This window comes from Olea europaea, chromosome 8 (genome assembly GCF_002742605.1).
Source record: "Olea europaea var. sylvestris chromosome 8, O_europaea_v1, whole genome shotgun sequence".
Classification (NCBI taxonomy): domain Eukaryota; kingdom Viridiplantae; phylum Streptophyta; class Magnoliopsida; order Lamiales; family Oleaceae; genus Olea; species Olea europaea.
The window spans coordinates 14,689,186-14,707,155 of record NC_036244.1 but is presented as its reverse complement, the minus strand read 5'-3'; the positions used below and the strand labels follow the sequence as shown (position 1 = coordinate 14,707,155).

Below are 17,970 nucleotides of genomic sequence, written 5' to 3'. Positions count from 1 at the left end.
CCAATGCTCCCATGGTACCTGCAACTATCGACTTTCCTGTTTCAAACAAGACTAAATTAACTACTTATCAAGAATTTGATAGGCTTAATGGATATACAAGGAAACAAATAGTTAAAAAGGATAGGCATAGCAAAATAATTACAGCTCAAGGTCCAAGGGATCGAAGAATGAGGCTTTCCATTGGTACTGCACGTAAGTTCTTTGATCTTCAAGAAATGCTAGGTTTTGACAAACCAAGCAAAACCCTTGATTGGCTGCTTACGAATTCGAAAATATGGTGGGGTGGGGTGCGATGGGGTGGGGAGGTTGAAGAAGACAACCCTTTTTTAATTTCTTTTCTTAATTTTTTGATTTTTTTTGTTCAATTTATTTAATATTGTAATTATCAAGTTACCATTTTACCCATTTCAATTTGATCAAAATATGTCAAAATTTACTTTTCTTGGTCAACTAACTGTCAAATGGACGGTTTCCATCCATTTGGACTTCGGGTACAAATTTTTGAAAGGTTTGGTATCTCCAGTGGTACAAATGAAAGGTTTGGTACCTCGACTGCAATTTTTCCTTTTGAAAAATCTGTTAGGCCTGATTACCTGCCCGGCTTGGCCGCTGTCTTTTTGACACGCTTGCTTAAAACCACGAAATGATGATGGTCGAGTCCAATTGAACTGAATTGTGTTACATGTTTTGTTATGGGTTGGTTCGACAGTATTTCTGAAATTATAAGCTGGTCGAATATTTTTAACTACACATGTCATTAAATTCACAATTTTTATATACTTTTTATGGGATTACCAACTTATAATCTCGTGAAGCTTTATCAAATAAAGGCTTTATTTTATTTTATTCCTATTAAATCCGACATATTAAACACTTTAATACTCATGAATTGAAATCTTCACCAATATGGAGGCTGCAAAATTGCGCAGTCGACTTTGACATTTAAGAGGCATAATCCTCAGAATTTGGGATTTTCTTTTCCTTGCCACTAAAACATAGTGGACCACTTCAATAAATATTTATGTCCCTCTTTAATCTTAATTAAAGTAGCAAAGCCAATTTTTGGCTTTTGCATGAAGGATTCACATGATAAGTCATCAAGAAAAAGACTCGGTAATAGGCACACCGCAGCAATTAATTTGTTTTGGGGAGATTTTCTCATAAATTATAATCATTTTTCATGACATATTTTACGGGACCTTTTTTCTTTTTGATCACACATTATTTAAAAAATATATTTACTTGCAACAACCTCTTCCAAACAAGCTCCGATTAACGATAGGAGGGGAAAAAAATTATTTTTAATCACATATTTTATCTAATCTATAATTTTTCTTTTTTAATCACATTATTCAAAAGATTATATTTACTTGAAAAAACCTCTCCCAAACAAGCTCTGATTATCGATAGAAGAAAAAGTAATTTCTAATCACATATTTTATATAAATTGTATTTTTTTTAATCACACATTATTCAAAAGATTATTTTCACTAAGAAAAATCTCTCCCAAATAAGCTTCGCTTACTGATATATAGAAATACAACGAGAGGAGTTAAAGATCAACCAAATACATTCAAATTTAATTAGGGTTCTTTGTAATTGATCATATTTGTATTGTTACTATTAATTATATTGATTGGTCTTATTTAAATCCAATGCTTTTTGTGTGTGTATATTTTTTTGACAGAGCCGTGTGTATATTTCTGATAAATGGTCTATAATTAAATAATAAAAAAAGAAAAGGCCAAATATATTTAATTATTTTATTTTTGGCGTTTCCTGCAATCCTCTTTTGTTTGTTCACCCACGTAAAATTCACGGTTTTTCAGTTGCCAGTTAAAACACGCGCGAGAGTGCCAAAGCAAACTGAAAGAGAGACATTAGGAATTCGGATCCGATTAATCCATTAAATGAGCAGCAGCGAGGGGAGCTCAGGGCAGTCGGCGGCGAGAGGGGTCGGAGGGGAAGGGCACCCACCATCCACGGCAGATAAGGGGAAGAAGAAGGAGAAGGCGCGGGTGAGCAGGACTTCTTTAATCCTGTGGCACGCGCACCAGAATGATGCCGCGGCGGTGAGGAAGCTCCTTGAGGAGGATCGATCTCTGGTACAAGCCAGAGACTATGATAGCCGCACTCCGCTTCATGTGGCGGCGCTTCATGGCTGGATCGACGTCGCCAAGTGCCTCCTAGAGTATGATGCTGACGTCAACGCACAAGATCGCTGGAAAAACACAGTAATTTCCTCATCATTTACATATATAGATTTATATCATATACTTACATATGTATAATTGTTGATTTAATGGCTATAAAGTCATGATTGAATAATTTTGTGTGCGTAGTTGGACAGGTTGTTTTGTCACTATAAATTGTTATAGCACTCTTTTTCATTCAGATGCTCTTTTTTTTTTTTTTTCTGGAATTTTATATTCTTATAACGAGTTGCTATTGGTTTTTCTTACTGTTATTTTAGATGCATTTAAGTGACTCGAAAAACTCTCCTAAATTTTCACATTGCATCTATTTACATAAGTTAGAAAAGTGGGCATTGTAAGAGATTACTTTGAAATAGTCTAATGACTCTAATGTAATGCAATTATTATAAGTATGCACGATTAAGTATCACCTTCTATTTGGTAATCTTGGCTTTAGGCTTAAGAATTGCTAATATAATGATCTCAACATTTTTTATTATCTGTCTTATACTCTATGCGCATGAGATGTGAACGTAGAGTTCCTTGGTGGAGATAAGTCCAACTGTCATTGCAATCTCCTCTCTCCATTCCATACACAACTAAAAGATCATGCACCAACTTCTCTTTTAGTTTTTCCCCATTCTATGTTATGAACCTTAATTTGTGATGAAGTCTTTTTCTAGTTTCTATAATTCTATTCATTTAACCTTTCATCTGACCTTTGTATTGGTGATGACAGCCTCTTGCTGATGCTGAAGGAGCAAAAAGACATGGAATGATTGAGTTATTAAAGTCATATGGTGGGCTATCTTATGTAAGTCTCTTTCTTTTTCTTGCTTTCTTCCTTTGGGACAAGAACACTCTTTCGGTGATGGTATACTTTGTGATGTCAGTTGTTTTATTTGTAACTTATCCTCTAAATTTCTTCACTTATTTCTTCAAACAGGGGGTGGGGGTTGTTAATTTTGATAAGTTATAATATGCCTGATGCTGTGAAATCATCTGCTCCTATGAATAATAGGTCACCATTAATGGGGTTACTGAGTCTTTGCAAACATTTGAATCTTCTTCTTATCCGACTTTTGAGGTCTCTCTTACTCTCCAAGCTATAGCCTTGCTGGTTTTTGAAGATTGTTCAGCAACTCTCTTCACTCATAAATGCATGTGATGCTTGTTTACTTTAGTTCAGTTGCTAAAGTCCATGGAGTTCTTTTGTGTACCTTATGAACCTAAATTGGGGGAGGGACTCTTCTTGAAGTCTCAAAATCTGATTACTTGATGGTTAATTGTTTCTTTGGCATATGTTGTCATCTTGATCATTTCCTTTATTTTTTGGGACCAATTGTTGAAATTCACGAGGTAACTTTCGAATTCTTTTCTGCTGGACTGCACATGATCGTGCCTGTACTTGGGAAGTCATAATGGATGTCATTAGGTACATGAGTATGGAAACAGACTAAACATGATTTTTCTTCTTTAAAAAGAGGGGTATAACATAATTTGACGTGAGTTTATGTTTTGGAAGGAATCAATGTAAAATGAGCCCTGCTGATTGTTATCTTCCTCATACGGTGACATAAAAAGCCTAAAAAATGTTATATCTTGACTTGCTTACTATTCAAGCTGAGCTTGAATCAGTTTTTGACCAATCGAATAGGACCTGAGTTCAGGCAATTTGGTTACTTTGCACTATATCTACTAGCTGTAATGCCGAGAGAAACTATAGAAGCTTAGAAACAAGTTCAACCTTATTTTCTTTATTTCCAATCTGAGCTTGAACAAGCCAACCCTCAGCTACTCAAGCCCTGTTTGATTGTGGTCTTGAGTTTCATGGCATGCACAAGTTAGTTTAAGTTTAAGTTGTGGTCATCATTATTCTCTTCATATATAGAATTTCATGCATAATTTCTTTTTCGCTTTTCTATTAGCTTAGTTTTATGGGTGTATTGCAGGGCCAGAATGGAAGCCATTTTGAACCTAGGCCTGTTCCACCTCCTCTTCCAAATAAGTGTGACTGGGAGATTGATCCTGTCGAACTGGACTTCTCGAGCTCAACAATCATAGGGAAGGTCTGTATTCAAAAATTACTGATCAAGTTTTTGTACATTAGTCACTGTTCAGTTCGATGCAGTAGATAATAAGTAATCCAATACTGTTTTTAAAGGATAAAAATATTGATGTTTTCGGTCTATATTATTATTTAAAATCTCGTTCTTTTCAACAATGTAATGGTCTGTCTCTATTCTTAAAAGTGGAACGTTTAAACAGTTACATTTACTGTTGAGAAGTACATTAACCCAGTTGGATTTGAGGATTTAGTTGGATATAAATTTGTTTGTAGATTTTGGTAATTAATGGAATTTATCAAAAAATTGCCTTCTTGTGTTATTTTATATTTTGATTCTTGTAAACTTCAGTGTTCTGTCATTTTTATTGCACAACCATCTTCATTCTATATTAGTGATACCCCATTATGAATTCCTCAAAGGAATTGTGGTTTTTCTTTTGTTTATTATTCGGGGGGTGGGAAGCAAGTTCACCCCCAATGGCACTTTCATGGCACAGTACTACCTTTCTATTCTATTTTTGCGTTGGTTGGAAATGTTATTGAATGACCCTCCATTTTGCTTCAAATGCTTGTATGGTTAATTTAATTTTTGTGTATGCTCCTTGTTGTTTACATATCAAATATTTATTCCTTTTTTATTGTCATGTGTGATTTACATCTTTACGCGAAGTTCCTGATCATGGCTGATATTGGTAGGGGTCTTTTGGTGAGATAATAAAAGCTTATTGGAGGGGAACACCTGTAGCTGTCAAACGAATTCTTCCAAAACTCTCAGATGATAGATTGGTGATGTATGTTTCATAACTGGGTTAAGATTGTTATGGAGTGCTCATGATGTTACATTTCTTTATTTATTATTAGTAATAGGTTGCTTTAATTTGAGTATAATGCATGGTCATGCAGAACTCGCAGATTAAAGCTTTTAATTTTTACAGAGTGGCTATTGACTCTGGAACCTGGTTTAAAAGAGAGAATTTATCTTCATTAAGCTGGATAAGTAATTGAGATTAAATAATCGTTTATGAGTTTCTATTCCTATAACCAATCATAGCCATATCTTTCACATCATGTTCCTGCTTAACATAAAATAAAATGAATTGCCTCGTGCTATCATGCAGTCAGGACTTCAGACATGAGGTAAATTTGCTAGTTAAACTTCGCCATCCAAATATAGTCCAATTTCTTGGAGCGGTCACAGAAAGGAAGCCCTTAATGCTAATTACAGAGTATTTGAGGGGGGTAAGTGAATAAATTTCCACGTTGAAGCAGAATTTTCGTACTTCTGACAATGGAAAGTCATGTCCTAAGTGTTGCCTTATATATTCCTTCACAGGGGGATCTACATCAATACCTAAAGGAAAAGGGGGCACTGAATCCATCAACAGCAATCAATTTTGCATTGGATATTGCTAGGTAAAATTTGCATCAAATTTATTGTCTTTGTTTTTGTTTACTAAAACTTCCAAACCCTTTATTAAGTCAGTTGTCCATCAGAAGCACTCAATCACTTGCACAATTACTGATGAAATCTGTTGCCAAAAGCATTAGAGAGATGTATTATTTCCAAATATATTTGCTAAGTTAAAGCAAATATATTATTATTATTATTATTATTATTATTATGATTATTATTATTATTATTATTATTTTCTGGGTGCAATGTCATGCACGCATCTAGGGTGGGGCATAAAATAATTTGGCTTATCAGCCCATACACAGCACCCAGGGGTAAACATATAATGTTGCATATCTTGGGAGAGTATATATATTTGTGGGATTGGGGTTGGGTTAAGAACTAATTTTCTTCTAATTTGAGTAACTTCAGAATGACGTATGCTTTGGGACAGGTGATAGTTCTTATTTCTTATGTCTTTGGTATCATGATTGCATATGCCTACTTTAAAAAAATGGGATGATTATGTAAATAAATTAATTTATGCAATAATGTAAAATGATAGTATGCTTGTTGAGTTTCATAAATCTTGTTTTGACAGAGGCATGGCTTATCTTCACAGCGAGCCAAACGTTATAGTACACAGAGATCTAAAACCAAGGTTAGCTTATTTTCTGGATACAATTGCGAGGACATCCACTATTGTCTAACAAGTATAATAAGTATTACATATCTGTCATCTTATCTCTCATCCAAAATTTATGTTTAAAATTGTTCCAGATCGCTTTCTTTTTTGTATTGGGAACTCTTGGGAAAATCTTTCTTTTCCCTAATAGCTGTCAAACTGAATATGATTCTTTTTCAGGAATGTTCTTCTTGTCAACTCTAGTGCAGACCATTTGAAAGTTGGAGACTTTGGATTAAGCAAACTTATTAGGGTGCAAAATTCTCATGACGTGTACAAAATGACCGGTGAAACTGGAAGCTGTAAGTAACTGTTTATGAATTGTTTCTATATGGCTGAAATTTTGATGATGTAGCTAATTCTGTATTTTTGCTACTATAAAAGACCGGTATATGGCTCCCGAAGTCTTCAAACACCGAAAATATGACAAAAAGGTTGATGTTTTCTCTTTTGCAATGATCTTATACGAGGTAATTTTATTTGTCCTGAATCAGAATAGTATGGAAACATTGATTGAAATATAATCCAGTGACATGTGAACTAATGCAGATGCTTGAAGGTGAACCGCCACTGGCAAATTACGAACCATATGAAGCCGCTAGATATGTGGCAGAGGGACAAAGACCAATTTTTAGGGCCAAAGGTTTTATACAGGATTTGAGAGAGTGAGTAGACTACAATATCTTATAGTGTGTGCATGTGTAACTATGGTCCATGTTTGGCTCTAAATGGGACCTTAAAATATCTTAATTCATATATGTTTTTAACACATTGGTGCACCAGCCAATTTTACTGCTAAGAGTTTAGTTTTTTTCGTTAATGTTTGCCAGTGAATTACGAGTGTAATGAATGAACTGCATACATTACTGTGTTCGAAGCAGACAATATGGTCACTTGAGTATTTGATTTCCTGATATCCTATTGAATTGGACATGTTTTTAGGTTGACTGAAAGGTGCTGGGCAGCAGATATGAATCAGAGACCTTCTTTCTTGGAAATCTTAAAGAGGCTTGAAAAGATTAGGGACATATTACCGTCCGATCATCACTGGAGCATCTTTACAACATGAGAGAAACCAGATATGAAAGATGGAACTTCATATATCTGCTAATATATCCTTCACCCCTACATGCCAGAAACAAGATCGGTTTTGAATGGAGTCAATAGTGTGAAGCTTGCAAGACTGATCGTTTGCCCAATGCTTTATCGTGCTATTTGGATTTAACCTTGGACGTGCCTATTATTTCTACAGTCCCAGTTTCTTGATCTCAGAAGCGAGTGTCAATTTGTGTTGTAATTTACATATATAAATGTTCACTCTTTGAGTTGCAATCTGTTGTAGTTGGCTAACTTCTATTAATAACTTCGAACAATTATACATTTGTTTTTATAGCGACGCTGTGTTATGAAGTCTTCTACTCAAATATACGACACTTCTACTGTATTCGGTACATGGTTGATGAGCACTTCTAATTGACAACTCACTAAGATATCATACTACTTTATCCATACACACAAACATCAAGAGTAATTTTACAAAGAGTACACTTCGTGTTGCACAATTTTTGTTCTCTACTACACTTTCTCATTCATTCGGCCAAGTTGTCCATAGGGCATGATGAGAACCAAAACGTTATTCATATTTTTGACCCAAGAGGGGACATTTCATAAGGTTTCATAACACAACATTATTTTTAGTACGAAAACAACGGCAGATTAAGGACATATTTGGCATTATTTTTAAAAAGTTAAAAATTGCTTCTGCAATTAGAGTCACACTTGAATCTGTTTAAATAATTTTATGAAAGTATGTTATCGATTGAAAAAAAAATGGAAAACCTAACAAGCTCTTCCATAAAAAGTGAAGTAAAATCACACACTATCCCAATTCCCCATCTATACAAAATTATTCATCAGAACCTTCGAACGCTAATTGATATTTATTACAAGTTTAGTGCAGCATTGATTCAGCATCTAATCCCCCTTTTACAGTTTTTGATACAAAAAGTTGTACAATAATCAGAAAAAAACTAGTAAGAACTCTGCCTGCATCAGAATATAAAAATCCATTCAGATTTGTGTATTGCTAATTTCAAATTCATGACTACAAAACACTAACTAGGATGATTCAGTACACCACTAAATAAGCTTCTTCTTTTCGAAGAACGACTTCAAATGCCATAGCTGCATTCCTGCCACGGACAAGCAAATAAAAAATGACAAAAAACTTAACCACGCCATTTTGCTGTTCGTGGACCTGTTAAGTTCCTGCATTTCTTCTTCCCTGAAACAATAATCAATCATGCAAGAAAAATAAGGTTCTACATCAGTTATCAAGTGGAAAACATAGTGCAAGAACAAGACTCAGATTTAGCTTCAGAACTATGCAATCCTCCCCTACCAAACAGGCTAAAATTTTTTTAGAAAGCCAGAATTGAATTAGCTCACCTTTCACGTAGATAAAACATCTCGTCATGGATTGATTGCACCGTATCAAACATTTTTTTCAGCTCTAATTCCATAACCTGGGACGTTAGAATACAATTACTAAATTTCAAAAGAAAAGTAATCACCTAATAATTTTATTAAAAAACTTCCAATTATAGCATTCACGCGTTATTATATATCTCCAACCAACTTGACCGAGTTAAGTTATCTTCAACACAATAGCCAATATGACAAAGTCGGAACAAGATAACAATATAAAATTCTGAAAACAAACAAGTCAGATATGCTAACTCTAGAAAAAGAAAGATATAAAGAGGATTTCATGAACTGCTAATTAATTATAGTCCTTGAGAGCAGTGGGGAAGCCATAACTCAAAACAGACTCCTAAGTCCCCACCTCCAAAGATAAATAATAGCTGCTTATTCCTATATTTGGCATAGGTTCCACATCCAAAAGAAAAGAAGGTGATAGGAACAAATTGGATAAACCCAAAGATATAGAGAAAATTGTATAGGAAGGATCAAATCGAAGGGAGAAATTAAAAAAGGAAGGCCCTTTTTTCAACATTTCAGAACAAGAATCAATTTTTTGTTATAATCCCAACACAATCCTTCTCCTCCTCCTTCCTCACCCCAACCTTGCATTCCCGCCCCCGTTTTTTGCTATTATACAACCTTGCCCCACACTATCCTGCTACCCCCCCCCCCCCCCCCCCTTTTTTTTTGTTCCCAAACGTGATCGTGTGCTATAGTGGACCAAATTTAGCCACAATTTTCCCCCCCCCCCTCCCCCGCCCCCCCCCCCCCCCCTCCTCCTTTGTTTTTGGCTCACAAAACTCCTCAGGAAGCTCTCAAGTACACGGGACGAAATGAGGGGTAAGGAGGATGACAGGGTAAGGGGATATGTAAACTTGTGCAGACATAGATGATAAAGGGGATGGGAGGTGAATGACGGATTGGAAAGTATGCCTTTTCTAAGATATGTTGGAAATTTGATGTATAAAAAGATCTTTTTAAATGAAATTTTAGAGTTGAGCAAAATCCATAAGCAAGTCACAAAAGCAATCTGCAGTCTAAAATCTGAAGATCTATGTTACACTTAACAAAGGATACACTCCACCATCAAATCTACAATTAAGCTCACTTTCAACTCAGAACCATAGACAGAATAATATCACATGCATAAATGCAATGACGAGCGAAGAAATGTAGAAGAATGAGCACTTACTTCAACAGAACCTTTTTTGGCCACATTCGTCCAATCCTTGGAAGCAATACCAGACTTCCAATCGAAATCAACTGTAATAGTAGTGGAAGGTTTGTGATCACCTGCAAAAAAGCAAGCCATGTAATCACCTGCCTCCGCAGTTTGAAATGCAAAATGCCCCTCGGTCACATGGTCTGAGTAGTGATAGCTATTCCCATACGCCGATGTCACCTACAAGTTACAAACAAAATTAGGTCAAACCTTTTCCACTTTATTAATACACAGAAAAAATAACATGGAATAAAGTAAAACCGAGCAAAGCCTTCATTTCGACTAATCTAACTAACAAAACCTACAAAAAAACTTGTTCTCTTAAATCTTTGAGTAAGAAGTTGTATACATTAGATCCAACCCTGTTGAAAAAAAATAAAAATACTTAGAGAATATTAATACCAAAAGAATTCAGTTTGTATTAATTTCTAACTTGTCAGTATGATTCTCCTCAAAATTCATCTGTAATTAGAAAAAATGACACTAAAGGGTTAAGAGGTACAAGATTCATCTGTAAAGGGTTTAAGAGGTACAAGATTTCAAAAATATTTTATTTTCAAATCATCATTCATAAACTAGTCAAAACCCTATTAGCAAATTGATCCAGGACCGTGCAAAATCAATTCATAAAATAATAATAATAATAATAATTACCCGGACGGTGATTTTATGAGAGTCAGGCAACGGGTGGCCATCATTAGGGTTAACAATATGATACTTTCCGACGGTCATGGAATTACTCTTTATGTCCTCCGATATGCATTTGGTGTGCCCAGATTCCAGATCGAACCGGATCGACTCGACCTGATTCCATAACAAGAACCCCGAAATTAAGATGATGAAAAGACTCTGTTTTTCAATTTGGATTTTCATATTAATAAAGAATAAGTGATTCTTTGGATAAAGGGTTGTGAATAGAACGAGATTCTTGGTTTGATTTAGCTGTAATGTTTTGCAGGAGATTATTGTGGAATTTGTTTGATCATCTAGCAATGAAATGATAGAGACGAAGAAGTAACTTGTGGGATTGATTTCTTCTTTTTTTCCTTTTTATAAAGGACAAAGATTGTTGTCAAAAATGGTAGTTCTATCCAATCACATTACTCCACGTCGGAAAGGTGTCTATTAAATCATGTAGGAGTATTAACTATTAATTGAATATAATCATCATATTTAAATTTCGAATAAACAATTTTATTACATTTTAGTGTACAAAAAATCAAGGTTAGATCGTTTTCGACCACATCACTCATAAATTAATAATTTTATTGATAAGCATTGACGAAATTAAGCTCAAGAATGACGTGACAGGTTTTACCTTTTGTTAAAGTACGGAAGTAATGATCTATTCAACAATCGTATGACGTAGTTAATTTATAAAGGGGAATTTACACAAATATCACTAAAATTGAAAATACAAAAAAAAAATTTGGACATTCACCAATTTCTTCCAAGGATGTCAATTTTTCCCTACAAAACGTCCACTTTACCCTTTAACACCTTTTTGGAGCAATAAATGCTTGATTTGAATGCAATTAATGTTATGATGTGATTAATTTATTTTTGCTTTAAATTTAATATTGAAGATATGATATTATATTGTATAAAAAGATTTTTTTTGATTAAAAAAGAGGTGAAATCTTTACAAAATACACACACGCGCGCGAATTGAAAGAGCTTCTTCTTCTTCATTATCTCCACTCCATCATCAACAAGGAAACAAGGAAAGCCTTTGACAAATTTGAAAGGTAAGGTAGTAGAAAAAAGTTCATCTCATGTCATAATTGACTACTTTAAATGTTCAATACAATATGATCATATTTAAATGAACCCTTTCAATCTCTTATTCATTGATGTAGTAAATTTTTGGTATATTTTAGAAAGAAAAATTATACCAATATTATATAGAAAATGTGAAGTATTTCATATATAATTCAACATTTAATGAACCATTAAGTGATATCTTATTCATTTCTAAAAAGATACAGTGATATTGTAGTCCAGAATTTATTATGGCCTTTACCGTTTTCAATAAATTCGTCAAACAGTGAAGCACATGGAATTTATCTTTCTCGAAAGTTATGGCAATAGAACTGTCGAGCAGTATCTTGGAAACTGTCGGGTTAGACATTTTAACTGTCGAGCTCGACATTTACTGACTGTCTGGATAGAAAATGTAATTGTCGATTTCGACACCTGAAAACTGATCATCTTTTATATCTTTGGTAGTACATGGATGTAAGTATTTTCGTGTGCCAATTTGATGTTATGAAATGTCGACATATGAATCTGCAGAATTCTCACTTTTGCAATCCTAACATTTCAGGTATGAGTCATGATTTCAGATTCATCGTGTCGCATGGAGGAAACTTCGTTCACTCAGATGATGAATGGAAGTGGAGAGGGGACAAAACCACTTCCATTTTAGTGTCGAGAAGTATTACCGTAGCAGAACTTCTATTACGATTGAAGGAGAAACTTGGTATCGTTGAATCCCGCAATGCAATCGAATTGAAGTTCAAAGTCCCGAACTTGAATCTACCTCCGGCAGAGATACGCGACGATGAGGATCTACAGTGGTACATATTTGTTCATAAGGAAACTGCACTCTGCATCACATATTTGGTATCCGAGCTCCCAATTGTTGGTATGTCAACAGATGCAAACTGTGAAGGGAGCTTGTTCGGCCCAACGGTATGTCCACCGAATGTACAACACGACGAGATGAATCATCAGCACAGTGTGTCGCAAACCGAACGACCCGAACCTCCGATTGAGCGTATAGAGGCTGCAGCATCCGCCGAACACTTAGAGAACCCATTACATGGTACAGATCGTGCTATTATTGCTGAAATAGACGAGACAATGTCATCAAATTCCAGACGTTCATGCACAGATGAGTGGATTACAGCTGCAAATACATCGGTTCTCACCGAGAAGCAAATATTCTTTACCAAGAAACAGTTGTACTCGAAGTTTCATGTACTTGCTTTGCAAGAGAAGTTCCAATTCCGGGTAAGCAGGTCAAGCTTGAAAATGTTAACAATTGTCTGTGTGGATGATAATTGCAAGTGGATGCTACGTGCTTCTACTGTCAAGCAATCTGCAATCTTCATGATCCGTAAGTTCGTTGCAATTCACACATGTTCCCTTGATTTTCGTCGTAACGCACATCGGCATGCCACTAGTGCTATAATTGCGGAGCACATTTTGGGAAAATTGGATACTCCATACCGATCATATCCGCCTACTCATATTGCACGTGATATGGAACGTGAGTTTGGTGTGAAAATCAGTTATAGCAAAGCACGTAGGGGGAAGCTCCATGCCTTAAAAATGCTACATGGTACACCAAGGGACAGTTTTCAGAAATTATCTTCGTACTGTCATGTCGTAGGAGAAAGTAACCCGGGGACCGTTACCCACATCGAAGTTGATTGTTGTAATAAGTTTCGTTACTTCTTCGTAGCTTTTGGTGCAAGCATTCGTGGATACATGCAGTACTTGAGACCCGTTATTTGTGTTGACGGCAGTCACTTGAAAGATCCATATAAAGGTACACTCCTAGTGACAACTGTCCAAGATGGTAACAAACAGATTTATCCGTTGGCATGGGGGATCGTGGATGCTGAAACCAATAAATCGTGGAAGTGGTTTTTGTCGAACATGAAAGACCTTATAGGGGATTCCGAAGAACTTGTGTTCGTTTCGGACAGGAAAAAGAGTATTCAGAAAGCTATTTCTCAGTTGTTTCCGTCGTCTCGGCATGGTTGTTGTATATGGCATATGGAAAAGAACCTAATACAACGGTATAACAACGCAAGCCTATTATTTCTATTCAAACGAGCTGCTACAACTTTTCGGGTCGAGGACTTTGAACGACTCATGGGACAGATTCGTAGAGTGAGCGAAAGAGCGCACGGGTACTTAGAGCGAGCGGGATATTCATTTTGGTCCAGAGCACTATTTATTGGACACCGTTACAATATTATGACAAACAACAATGCAGAGTCGTTGAACTCGATGTTGAGAGAAGCCCGGTCGTTACCGATAACCTGCTTGGTTGAACACATTCGGAGTATTATGCAGAAGTGGTTTTACGAACGTCGAGCAAATGCGGAAGAATGCAGTACCTTATTGACACCAAGGATGGAGAACGAGCTACGGACGACTTTCGAAAATGGAACTAGGCTTCGAGCCCATGCCCTGACAAACAACTTGACGCAGGTTGGAATATCCAACGACACGGACATAGTTGACTTGTCCGAAGAAACCTGCACATGTCGTGAGTTCCAACTAAACCGTATGCCATGTGTTCATGCAAGTCGTGCTGCTTGCTTTAGAGGGAAGACGTTGTACGAGCTTTGCTCCCGTTATTATTCATCGGACTACTGGAAGGGTGCCTACAACGAAACTATATATCCTGTTCCGAGGGAAGTGGATTGGGTTGTTCCGAGCTTAATTACATGTACTCCTATTTTCCCACCACTCGTACGTCATCCTCCAGGTAGACCACCAACCCGCCGTAAGCGTTCTAGGTATGAGTATGCATGGTCTACCAGAAAATGTACCCGCTGTGGTAGAGTTGATCATAATCGGATCACGTGTTCAAACCCCCGTGTATCACATGCTCCTTAAAGATTTGCAGGTTAATAGACGTTGTATGTTAATTATTCCGTACTACATCGAACATTATGAAGTTACGATTTACAGTTTGTGATCATTAATGTTCTTGCATGTTGTGCACATAAAAATTTCACTGTCTGTCCAGCACGTAGTAAACATCCCGCCCAGTTCAAATGTCGGCCCCGATAGATGTGTTACTTATTCTCGACAGTTGACGAAACCTTACACTACACTCACGGTCTGCGTCACACATACATGTTGTGACCTCTAAACACGAGAACGGAAAATGTTTGATACTGTACATATATATTTTTTCTCATTTCGAAACGCAATCTTCTATCCCCCTACAGATTTACTATCATTAGCATCATCTTAAATCGAAATTAAAGGTAGTGCAAAACGCAATCTTGAATCCCGAAGAAATGTACAATCATTTGCGTCGTCGTAAATCACGGATTAAAGTTAGTCCATGATACACACCTTTCACAATAGTCGTTTTACATACTGCAAAATACATAACCATTTTTGTACATATTATTGTTACTGCCCGACAGTTGACATGTCGTCCCCGACAGATAGTCTCAGTAATTCTCGACAGTTCGATCGGAAAACGCAAAAAACATGACATGAATTGCATCTTAGAGACATGTTCACGTGGACTTTTTGGTATTGTCTTAACTAAGGTCATCCCTACAAAATACCTTACTATACAGTACTTATTCACTACATTCCATGGGTCTCACATTAGTCGTCGTCGACAACTGAACCACGGTCCCCGCTATCCTCACCTGACTCGTCGGAAGAGAGGATAATGACCTCATTTGGGGGATCGTACGCCATCCAGTCGTCGTCATCGTCGAAATCCCCCTCGTATCCGACATCCAGCTCGAACTCCTCATTGAGGACTCCATTCGGTGATTGCGCACCCTCGTTGGAAACAACTTCTAAGTTGGGAAAACGAACAGGGAAAATGGCTCCCCTCCCAATACGAGGGTTAACTTCCTCCTCATCTGACGAAATATAAATTGGAAAAAGCGGAGATGAACCAAGAATTGGCAGTGGCTCGTTCATGTTCAACGGTTCGTTGCTTCCTGTAGAAGAACTCATTACGTGAACGTATAGTAGTACTGAAGGAATGATAAGTGTCTGTGAGAAGGTGAATGGGTGACAATGGTCTTGAAGGAACTTGTTTGTAAGTGAGAATGAAGTCCCACACTTTTTATAAGCAAATTGAAGGGGAAACAATTATGGTCTCCACCTACCCAACCGCCAAGTCCATTCTCCTAGTAAATTTGAAATGCAATTGGTGTGATGGTTGAATAAATGAAGTGCACCTTTATCCCACATTTCCCCATACTTAGTACAATGTTAAACACTCTTTAATCATGTGCACAATTAAGGAAATGTGCATATCTGCAACAAAAAACTGCTCAATCAAATTGCTACTTTTAATTTGCCATGGTTGTAATGGTATAGTTCCTCACACGTACGGGTCATCATCGCAACACACATGGAAGACGAACAGCGAAATAATTATTTTTACTCATTTCATTGATTTATGAATTTCTTTTTACCGTGGTTGTCATGCTCTTGACAGTTGTAACGACTCATCTTCTCGTTGCATCTCATGTATGTGCCTTAATGCCTTAGTTTGAGAATTTATCATAATAATATCGTCCCCGATTAAAGCTATAGTGAAGACTAGATACCAGTACATAAATTTATGAAATATAACATTCCCTATTTAACGTAAGCAACACGGGTGTAAGAAGCGTAACACAAATTAGAAAATCTTAAAGACTCGAAGTATATTACTACATCTATAATAAGATTGGATCGAATATCAACAATATCAAGAAAACAGTAGTTACAAAGCATTTCGGGAAATTGACATGTTGCATACGCATGTTCCCCTCCTCCAAAAGAAAATAAGCGCACACAATATGTCCAACAAAAACATATACCGAACAACAAAACGAACCTGATTGATACAATCAAGAAAGGTAAAATAGCAGACACAATTCATAAACACTACAACTACCGATCAGCCAAACAAAATAAAATATGAGGATTCTGTCCACGTATCACCACGGTACACAAGAGTAATGAAAATGTAATGTAAAAAGAATTCTAACAAAAGTTATTTATCCAACATGTTAACATCCGTCACCACCTTCACCAAATCGCTGACAGGGTATTACCAAATACAACACCACCGTCGTGCTGTCCCCACAGTTCACACTCCTTTTACTTCTTCGTTCGCTTCGCCGCCCTTGTATATGGAGTCCTGGCCGCAGGAGCTGGACGTCGCACCCGTGCCGAGCGCCGACTCGTCGTACGGACTCCGTGTCCTGGTTCGGCTACACTGGCGGGAACAGGGACTTCAGCGAGATCGCCTACGAGAATTCAAAAGTAGGGGGGAGTTAGTGACCATAAATGCCCTTCACGTAGCATACGTAACATACAATAAGTGATGCAGAGAATGAACTTACCATCACCATCCGTAACATCGCAACCCTGTAAGTCGGCATCGTTGCTCGGGGCCGCATGTGAGGGCTCCATGGCTCCTCCATCTGACATTACAACACATTTGTAACTGCATATGTGTTCGACGTTTGCAGTTGGAAGATAATGGAAGCATACAGGAAGAAAGAAAATGAGAAAAATAATTTGCATGTTACCGTTCAAATCCGGGACGGCAAATATCGGCTCCATCTGTCCTCCACCTAATTGGAGACCACAATCACACCATAGGAATATGTTATTGCATTTTCATGAAGTCAGAACGGAAGTAGATGCCATCGAATATAGTAGGGAAAAATCGTAGCACATGACAACGTACCTATCTGTTCATCGGTTGCTACGTGCAGTGGGTCGTGTACGTTGTCCGGGCGAGCCGCGATGTCTCCTCCATCTATTCATGAGAACATGAAAACTGTGTGAATACATTAGGTTTCCCAACTTCCACAACATACAAAGTCCGTCAAATAACAAGTTTCAATGTGGTCATAAAAAACCCACGTACCTTGTACATGTGTAGTTCCTATATCTGCTCGCATGTCTCGCTCGTCTGGGGATTGCTCCATTTCTCCTCCATGTATTTCTAACTCGCAATTGTCGTATGGAAAAAAATGTGAGCTACAGGTGCATGTGCTACATGTCGAACATGGGTGAAAATTATAAACCAAACGGTTTATGTATTGAACATTCATACCTTGCGGAATACTACCTGAAACGCCACCCTCGGTATCGACGGGCATCGCGGCTGGAACGGGGGTCGGAGCAGGTGGGGCCACG

The 17,970-nt window shown here is 37.1% G+C and overlaps 3 protein-coding genes and 1 long non-coding RNA gene across 4 annotated transcripts; 2 read left to right on the top strand and 2 right to left on the bottom strand.

Annotated features, from left to right (window-relative positions):
• Positions 1–11: 11 nt before the first annotated feature.
• Positions 12–1,910, top strand: LOC111398331 (transcription factor CYCLOIDEA-like). Its single transcript, XM_023025249.1, has 2 exons — positions 12–305; positions 1,830–1,910. Exons 1-2 carry the CDS (start codon positions 12–14, stop codon positions 1,908–1,910), a joined length of 375 nt encoding a protein of 124 aa, XP_022881017.1.
• LOC111398914 (integrin-linked protein kinase 1) lies at positions 1,809–7,785 on the top strand. Its single transcript, XM_023026072.1, has 11 exons — positions 1,809–2,234; positions 2,935–3,009; positions 4,148–4,264; positions 4,960–5,054; positions 5,382–5,502; positions 5,597–5,676; positions 6,258–6,317; positions 6,522–6,643; positions 6,726–6,811; positions 6,891–7,006; positions 7,284–7,785. The coding sequence occupies exons 1-11, from the start codon at positions 1,911–1,913 to the stop codon at positions 7,408–7,410; spliced, it is 1,323 nt and encodes a 440-aa protein (XP_022881840.1). The 5' UTR covers positions 1,809–1,910; the 3' UTR covers positions 7,411–7,785.
• Positions 7,786–8,196: 411 nt separating this feature from the next.
• Positions 8,197–11,078, bottom strand: LOC111398913 (transmembrane emp24 domain-containing protein p24delta9-like). The gene is made up of 4 exons (XM_023026071.1): positions 10,702–11,078; positions 10,018–10,227; positions 8,790–8,866; positions 8,197–8,625 (listed from the first exon to the last, which is right to left on the bottom strand). The coding sequence occupies exons 1-4, from the start codon at positions 10,918–10,920 to the stop codon at positions 8,481–8,483; spliced, it is 651 nt and encodes a 216-aa protein (XP_022881839.1). The 5' UTR covers positions 10,921–11,078; the 3' UTR covers positions 8,197–8,480.
• Positions 11,079–17,014: 5,936 nt separating this feature from the next.
• Positions 17,015–17,402, bottom strand: LOC111399262. Its single transcript, XR_002703611.1, has 3 exons — positions 17,355–17,402; positions 17,166–17,246; positions 17,015–17,069 (listed from the first exon to the last, which is right to left on the bottom strand). It is a non-coding gene; the product is annotated as an uncharacterized LOC111399262 (long non-coding RNA).
• Positions 17,403–17,970: the final 568 nt, after the last annotated feature.

Coding starts and splice junctions, on each gene's coding strand:
- LOC111398914 (XM_023026072.1), top strand. CDS start 1,911: ATGAGCAGCAGCGAGGGGAGCTCAGGGCAGTCGGCGGCGAGAGGGGTC. Junction 5,055..5,381: donor TCAGATGATAGATTGGTGAT/GTATGTTTCATA, acceptor GCTATCATGCAG/TCAGGACTTCAGACATGAGG. Junction 6,644..6,725: donor GACCGGTGAAACTGGAAGCT/GTAAGTAACTGT, acceptor CTACTATAAAAG/ACCGGTATATGGCTCCCGAA.
- LOC111398913 (XM_023026071.1), bottom strand. CDS start 10,920: ATGAAAATCCAAATTGAAAAACAGAGTCTTTTCATCATCTTAATTTCG. Junction 10,228..10,701: donor CTCATAAAATCACCGTCCGG/GTAATTATTATT, acceptor TGTAACTTGTAG/GTGACATCGGCGTATGGGAA. Junction 8,626..8,789: donor ATGTTTTATCTACGTGAAAG/GTGAGCTAATTC, acceptor TTATTGTTTCAG/GGAAGAAGAAATGCAGGAAC.
- LOC111398331 (XM_023025249.1), top strand. CDS start 12: ATGGTACCTGCAACTATCGACTTTCCTGTTTCAAACAAGACTAAATTA. Junction 306..1,829: donor GGGTGCGATGGGGTGGGGAG/GTTGAAGAAGAC, acceptor ACGGTTTTTCAG/TTGCCAGTTAAAACACGCGC.